The sequence below is a fragment of the Corvus brachyrhynchos genome, unplaced genomic scaffold, assembly GCF_000691975.1.
Source record: "Corvus brachyrhynchos isolate BGI_N302 unplaced genomic scaffold, ASM69197v1 scaffold211, whole genome shotgun sequence".
Taxonomy (NCBI): domain Eukaryota; kingdom Metazoa; phylum Chordata; class Aves; order Passeriformes; family Corvidae; genus Corvus; species Corvus brachyrhynchos.
In genome coordinates, this window is record NW_008236211.1 from 324,888 (window position 1) to 332,445 (window position 7,558).

The window sequence follows — 7,558 nt, forward strand, 5'->3', positions numbered from 1 at the left end:
TTCCCAGCTCCGTTCCCTGCCGTGGCCACGCTCCAGCCCCTCCAGGTCCTTCTTGGTCAGGAGGGCCCAGAGCTGTCCCCAGCACTGGAGGTGCCCCAGCAGTGCCAGCACAGGGGACGGGCACTGCCCTGGCCCTGCTGCCAGCCCAGAGCTGGCACAGCCCCGGGGCCAGTGGCCTCTTGTCCAATTCCCTGTGCCTTGTGCTGAGCAGTGGCAGAGGCTGGGGTTGGGGCAGAACCTTCCAGCTTTGCCAGCTCTGTTCCTTTGGAGCAGGAGCGTTTGGGCAGCTGGCAGTGTTTGTGTCACACTGAGCTGCCACCAGCACGTCACACACCAGCGGTGGCACCAGCTCCATGCAAATTGTGTGTCTCTGATGGGACTTGCTTGTCATAAATGCTCTGAATTTGATTGAATTTCCTGTCCAGCCATTCTGTAAAGTGGAAGTTTGATGTATAAACTGCATATATATAAATATACACAGAAATACAGAGTGCTGAGTGTGGGGACGTGAGCAGTCCTCAGAACCATCGGTGGGGATTGCAGGATTTGCCCCAAGTGACCCAAAACATCCAGGTGGGACCAGGCTCTGCTGCCAGGGAACAGGGACAGGAGCAGAGGGAACGGCCTCAGGCTGGGCCAGGGCAGGCTCAGGGTGGACAGCTGAGTCCTGAGCTGCCAGAGGGATAAGATGGGGACCCTGCCTCAGTGCAAGAGCCAGATCAGAAATCCACAAAATTATTACAATGTGAAACAGTGTATCACCATTTCCCCATGGAAAGGGAGCTCAGGCCTTGGCAGGGGCTGCCCAGGGAGGTTTGGAGTGCCCATCCCTGGAGGTGTCCCAGGAAGGGCTGGAGGTGGCACTCAGTGCTCTGGGCTGGGGACAAGGTGGGGACTGGGCACAGCTTGGGCTCGATGGGCTGGGAGGGCTTTTCCAGCCTCAGGGATCCTGGGATTTCTGGCATTTCTCCTGCACTTGGCTGTTCAGAGCATCTTTGCCCCTGTAGCAGCAGAGTCCTGACCTGCAGTGACGCTCCCAGCCCAGCCACCTTCCCTTAGCAGTACATAACCCATTTTTTACTTTAACTCCTTCCTCTGGTTCTCCTCCCAATCCATGTTCCCAGTGGGTGATGTTGTTCCCTGTGATTCCTGACGGTCTGAGGAGCTCTCCTCAGGAGCTGCAGTTTTCAGTTGGGCTTCTTGGAAAGGTTTTCCTTCCAGCCAGATTTGGTTGTGTTTTCATCATTTGTGGGAGATGAAATCTTTTGAGGTGGAGAACAGGAATTAATGCTCCAGACATCTCTGCCCTTACTGACAACCTGGGCACGTTCCCTGTGCCCTCAGGACTGCTCATCTCCCAGGACAGGAGTTCAGAGAGCTATGGAATGGGTTGGATTGGGAGGGACCTCAAAGCCCATCCAGTGCCACCCCTGCCACAGGCAGGGACACCTCCCACTGTGCCAGGCTGCTCCCAGCCCCAGCCTGGCCTTGGGCACTGCCAGGGATCCAGGGGCAGCCCCAGCTGCTCTGGGCACCCTGTGCCAGGGCCTGCCCACCCTCCCAGGGAGGAATGAGTTAATGTCCAGTGAGTTACCCAATAGTGGAAGAATTAGTTAATAGTTAAAGAATCAGGTGATGGTTAATCCTCCCCTCTCAGAACATGGCCCACAGCAGCTTCCTGACTTTCAGAAGCCTCCCAGCCCCTGCAGGTGCTCACAAAGGCTGCGGGAGCTGATTCCCGATATTCCCTCAGCCGGGTGACGTCTGTGCTGCTGTGCCCACCTTGGCTGGGGCGCTGCTGCTGGCTCAGAGCAAGGAGCTCCCAGGCAGTGAGGGCAGTCCCTGCCTGTCCCTGCCTGTCCCTGCCTGTCCCTCTGCCCTGTCCTTGTCCCAGCAGTGCCGGTGGCAGCCCGAGGGGCACAGGGAGGCTTTTCCTTCCTTCCCAAGCAGCACATTCCCGCGGGGAGGCCATGGAAGTGGGAGTTCCTGGAGCTCAGGCTGCCCAGCAGTCTGCTCTGAGAGCCCTTCTCCTGCCAAGCTCTAACTCGGAGGCTCGGCTGTGCCTGCCTGGGGAAGGGGAGGGTCTCTGACATCAGGAGATCCTCAGCAGCCGCCGTGGATAAAGCAGAGGGAAAGGGATGGAGTTTGTCCCATTTCCAGCTGTGGTTTCCCAGCTCTGGGCACTGCCCTGGCACTGCCCCAGCCCCGGGACTGAGATCTGACTGCTGGACACTGCCCTGGCACTGCCCCAGCCCCGGCACTGAGATCTGGCTGTGCAGTTGCTCTCTGGATAAAACATCCCAACGTTCCCAGGACTCTGTGGCTGGAGCAGGGGTCGGGTTTGGAGCCGTGGGGTGGCACCAGGACTGTGAGTACTCGGCTCTTGCCGTGTTTCCAGCCCCGAGCTGTGTCCCCCTGGCCAGAGCCGGGGCTGGGCCGTGTCCAGGCTGCCGGAGGGCCCGGGACCCGCGTGGCTCCAGGGTCAGGGGTTCCCAGGTGTTCTAATGCACCTTTGCAAACTGATGGAAATCAGCCTGGGCTGTGAGCTGGAAGTGCTGCTGGCAGTGAGTTCCACACTCAGACCTTGCCGCTCCTGAGCGAGCGTTCCCATCTGGGGCGAATCAGGAAGAGTTAATCCCAAACGGCTGCGGGAGGAAGAGCTGGAGCAGCTTCACTGGATGGGCTCTGACGGCTCAAAACTGGTCCTGTAACACAGAGGAGAAACGGAATTCAGCCTTAGCTAATCCCTGGAGTGTCCAAGGCCAGGCTGGACGGGGCTTGGAGCAGCCTGGGACAGTGGGAGGTGTCCCTGCCCATGGCAGGGCTGGCACTGGAGGGGCTTTGAGGTCCCTTTCGCCCCAAACCAGTCTGGGATTCCCTGAGCTGCTGGTGTGCTCTGAGGAACTCGCTGTGCTCAGGGCCGCTTGTGGCTCAGGGACAGACATGACTTCAGCACATGTGGTGTCACAGGTGGCCACAGTGGCACTCAGAAGAGATTTCCCTGAGGAGCTGTGTGAAGAAGCAGAGGGATCTGCGCTGTCACGTGCGGGGCTTTCACAGCCGCTGCTGCCCCAGGGCCTTCCCAAGGCACACTCCAGGGTGTTGTGGTTCCAGGCTCCAGGGTGTTGTGGTTCCAGGCTCCAGGGTGTTGTGGTTCCAGGCGTTGTTTCTCCAGAGCAATCAGAACAATTCTCTTTGGTGTCTTGTTACTGCAAGATGCAGTCCCTGCAGCCCAGTTCCCTTCAGTGAGGGACGTCTCCCCCCGGGCACCACGAGGGAAGGCTTTGGGTTCTGCTGGAGAAGCTGCCCAACATCCAGTGCTGTGACTCCTGCTGTACTTCCTGCACCTGAGTATTCCCAGGAATGTGGTGCCTGAGGCTGGCAAAGGCACAGGTCTGGCAGCTCTGTGGCAGCACAGGGGCTTCTCCCTTTTCTCTCGGTGTTAATTTGGTGTTGCTGTTGTTGAGCCCAGCAGCTGAACCGTGGCCAGGGGGAGCCTCCCGAAAATCCTCGTGCTGGGTTTGTGCTGCTTCCCAGTGGATCCTGCTCTGTTCTGCTTCCACAGTGCCTTACTGATCCTTAAATTCATAGACCCAGCGAATCCCAGACTGGTTTGGGTGGGAAGGGACCTTAAAAATCATTCCAATCCCAGCACCTCCCACTGTCCCAGGCTGCTCCCAGCCCCAATGTCCAGCCTGGCCTTGGGCACTGCCAGGGATCCAGGGGCAGCCCCAGCTGCTCTGGGCACCCTGTGCCAGGGCCTGCCCACCCTCCCAAAAATCGTTCCCAAATTCCCCACCCTCCTACATTCCCTTCCCAATCTCCCATCCAGCCCTGCCCTCTGGCACTGGGAAGCCATTCCCTGTGTCCTGTCCCTCCAGCCCTTGCTTGGAGTACCCTGGCACAGTGGGAGGTGTCCCTGCCCATGGCACTGGGTGGGTTTTAAGGTCCCTTCCATCCCAAACCATTCCAAGATTCTGTGATTAACCAGAGACATCTCCATGCTCCTCAAAGTGTGTTTTAATGGCTTCCCTCCAAGTTTTTCATGCCACACATCTGGATCCCATTAGCTGTTTAAAATTGGGATATTTTAAGCTCATGACTGCACAGTTGGGGGGGATTTTATATTTTTAGCTCAGCTTGACTTTACTTTCAGCCCAAACAAGCAAAGTGCAGCTTTTCATTCTGGAGCTGCAGAGGTCGAGCAGATGAACCCATGGACATGGACACAGCTGGAGCTCAGGATGGGCTGCCCTGGATCCCAGGCCAGGCTGGACACTGGGGCTGGGAGCAGCCTGGGACAGTGGGAGGTGTCCCTGCCCATGGCAGGGGTGGCACTGGGTGGGCTCTGAGGTCCCTTCCCACCCAAACCATTCCAGGACTCTGTGGGGTTCCAGTGATTTGCAGTAGGGGCTGATCCGAGATCCATCTCTCAGCCCGCAGGGAACACCCCGGAGATGAGCAGTCAGTCAGGGAAGTGGCTTTGGGCTGGAGCCAGGGTCTGCAGGAAGCGCCTGCTGGGCTCTTGGAGCAGAGTGGGAGCAGTTCAGATCAGCCTGAGCTGGGTGCTGACCCCGGGCCGTGCTGGGATCCAGGCACCCAGTGCCAGCAGAGCTCTGCTGTTCCTGCACCGCTGCCTGGGGACTCACCCAGGGACTCTTATTTTCCCCAGTATCCACCCTGAGCCTGCCCTGGCCCAGCCTGAGGCCGTTCCCTCTCCTCCTGTCCCTGTTCCGTGCGAGCAGAGCCCGACCCCCCTGGCTGCCCCCTCCTGGCAGGGCCTGAGGGCAGGATCCTGAGGCATCCCTGGATCCATCCTGGGTTTGCTGTTTGCAGCAGTCCCCTGCAGTTTCCCTGAAGGAGTTACCCACTCATCCTCTTCAGTGAATTCCCCTGAAATCGGTGCTGCTGCTTCCCCTCCTGCCCAGATTCTTTGTGTTGAAGAGGACACAGAAATTGTTCTGTGTCTGACCAGTGGGTTTGGGTTTGCACATCTGTCCTGCAGCCCCTTTGGGCCCTGGAAGGAGCTCTGAGGTCTCTCCTCTGTGCCAGCATCACTTCTGCCAATTCTTTGTTTTTAAACAAACAGTTTTTAGAAGCCTTTTGTTGAAATTCTCAGGAACTTTGAGGGAACTCTTTTAACAACAGATTTTCTTTGCTTCCCATTCTCTTTATCCAATGATCAGAGAATCCCAGGGAGTTTGGGACCTGCTTTGCCTCTCCAGGTGCTGGTCAGGCTCTGAACTGTTCCAGCATTTTATTGATCTGCACTTCCACCCAGCCCAGGAGGCAGATCCAGGTTACAAACATTCCAGGGACACAGCCTTGGCTTGCCAGCTCTGGGTGCAACATCAGGGTTTGGGGTTGTTGGCCCTTCCTTGGTAGTTCTGCTCCCTGTGCTCTCTGTCACCTTTCCCCACGGGCAGGGATCACGGATGACCCGTTTCTGACCCAGACCTCTCAGTGGTGCAGCATCTGCTGGCATTCCAGGGCTGGAATTGCCTCCTCTGGGCCGTGTGTGCCCAGGATCCTGCTGTTCCCAGCTGCCCACAGCCCGCAGGAGAGCTTTGGGTTTTGTGGTTGTTACTGACTCCGTGTGTTTTATTGGAATGTTGCCTTCTGCTGGGGCGTTATTTCGGGGAGGTTCCCTTCTCCGTGGACCCTGAGCAGGATCCTGCTGGCTGCAGTTAATGAAGGGCTGGGTCGTTATCTCTTGGCTCCTTCTCTGCTGATTGCCCAGGAAGTGTTAATTAATTGAAGTGTTAATTAATTGCCTTATGTGTGACTCTTGATTATCCCCCATGGCAGGGCCACCCCACCACCAAACCTTCCTCGTCTGGTTCCCCTGATCTCACGGGGGTTTTGTCACCTCCTAAATTCATGGCCTGAGACGTTCAGGAATTTGCTGAATTTTGCTGGTTTTTCATATTAAGAGAAGGCTCCAGGGAGAGCTCCGAGCCCCTTGCAGGGCCTAAAGGGGCTCCAGGAGAGCTGGAGAGGGACTGGGGACAAGGGCTGGAGGGACAGGACACAGGGAATGGCTTCCCAGTGCCAGAGGGCAGGGCTGGATGGGATATTGGGAAGGAATTGTTCCCTGGCAGGGTGGGCAGGCCCTGGCACAGGGTGCCCAGAGCAGCTGGGGCTGCCCCTGGATCCCTGGCAGTGCCCAAGGCCAGGCTGGACATTGGGGCTTGGAGCAGCCTGGGCCAGTGGGAGGTGTCCCCAGATCCTGGGATTTGGGGTATCCTGTGCCAGACAGGTTCATTCAGGCGACTGGAGCAGCTGTTGTTTAATTCCCTTCCCCAATTAGTTGTTTGTAATGAGGCTCTCTAAAGGTTAAATCACCTGGAGCTGGAAGCTTCACTCCAGGGACTCTGGCTGGCTTGGGCTGGACTTCTCTCCATGTCTGGACTCGACCACTGGGAATACACCCTCATTTCCCGGGGCATCCTGTGCATTCCCCTATTTCCTTTTAGAGAGGAGCTTTAGGTGATGTCCTCTCCTGTTCCTCTGCACCTCGTGCACGTTCCCAGCCTGCCGAGGGGCTGGGATTGACCCTGAGCAGGAGCTGCTGCCAGCGAGGGCCCCGACCTCCGGCCATTGCAGAGGGCCATGGCCAGGCTGTGATTCCAGCGTGGAGCTGGCTGGGCTGGAGCCTTTCCTCACGCTGCCCTGGGGTCTGAAGGCAGCTGTTTGCAGGTTTAATAAAAAGAGATGGGCCAGAGCTGATCCAGCTGGATTTGGCCGTGGAGCTGCTGCCTGCAGTGGGGAACAGCTCCCTCGGGAAGGAGGAAACCCAGTGATCCTTCCTGCCAGCAGCCACAGGTGCTGGAGGTGCTGGAGGCTCCTGAGGTGCTCTGACACGGGGAGGAGAGGGTGGGAAGGTGGGATCCTGTGTCTGTATAGATTTATATTTGTGTTTATATTTATATTTATTTTTATATTTGTATTTGCATCTCTGTTCCCGCAGTGTCGTCCCGCCTGGCCCCGACAGCCTCCCCGCAGTCCGGCTGCCCCTCCCCGTCCATCCCAGGCAAGGGCCTCTCCTCCTCCCAGAAGCACAGCAAGAAGGCTCTCAAGCAGGTGAGTGAGCCTGGGAGCCCCTGGAGATCTCGGCAGTGCCTTGATTTCCTGGGAAACCAGTCCTGGGAAGCTGCTCCAGGCAGGGATGGAACCCCAGGGGTCCTGCCTGGCTCTAACCAGGGCCTGCCTGGAGCTTCCCTCTCTCCTGAAGGTGATGGGAATATTGTGCTGCTCAGTTCCTTTGATTTCTCCCTAAAAGAAGCCTGGACTTTTACAATTGTTACTTTAGAGAAAGGCATAAAATGTGATTTCTTTTCCCCAGTCCTTTGATGAGATTCCATGGCTTCCTGCTGTCGGAGGAAACGCGTTTGGGAAATTCAGACTTTGGGGGAAAGGAGTTCAGTGCACTGAGTTCTTCCCCTGGTGGGCAGCACTTCCCTCCCAAGGAATTCCATGGGTGCTGCATGTCCTCATGGAGGGCAGGGGAAGGCAAGAGCAGGAATTCCATGGGTGCTGGCTGTCCCCAGGGGAAAGA

General features: G+C 57.4%; 1 protein-coding gene across 1 annotated transcript in view; it reads left to right on the forward strand.

The window, feature by feature from the left end:
• The window catches only part of ASXL2 (additional sex combs like 2, transcriptional regulator), a 73,053-nt gene that overhangs the window by 46,321 nt on the left and 19,174 nt on the right, over positions 1–7,558 (forward strand). Inside the window, exon 8 of the mRNA XM_017743412.1 lies at positions 6,971–7,082. Within this exon, the coding sequence (XP_017598901.1) occupies positions 6,971–7,082 (112 nt within the window). The remainder of the gene's footprint in view (positions 1–6,970; positions 7,083–7,558) is intronic.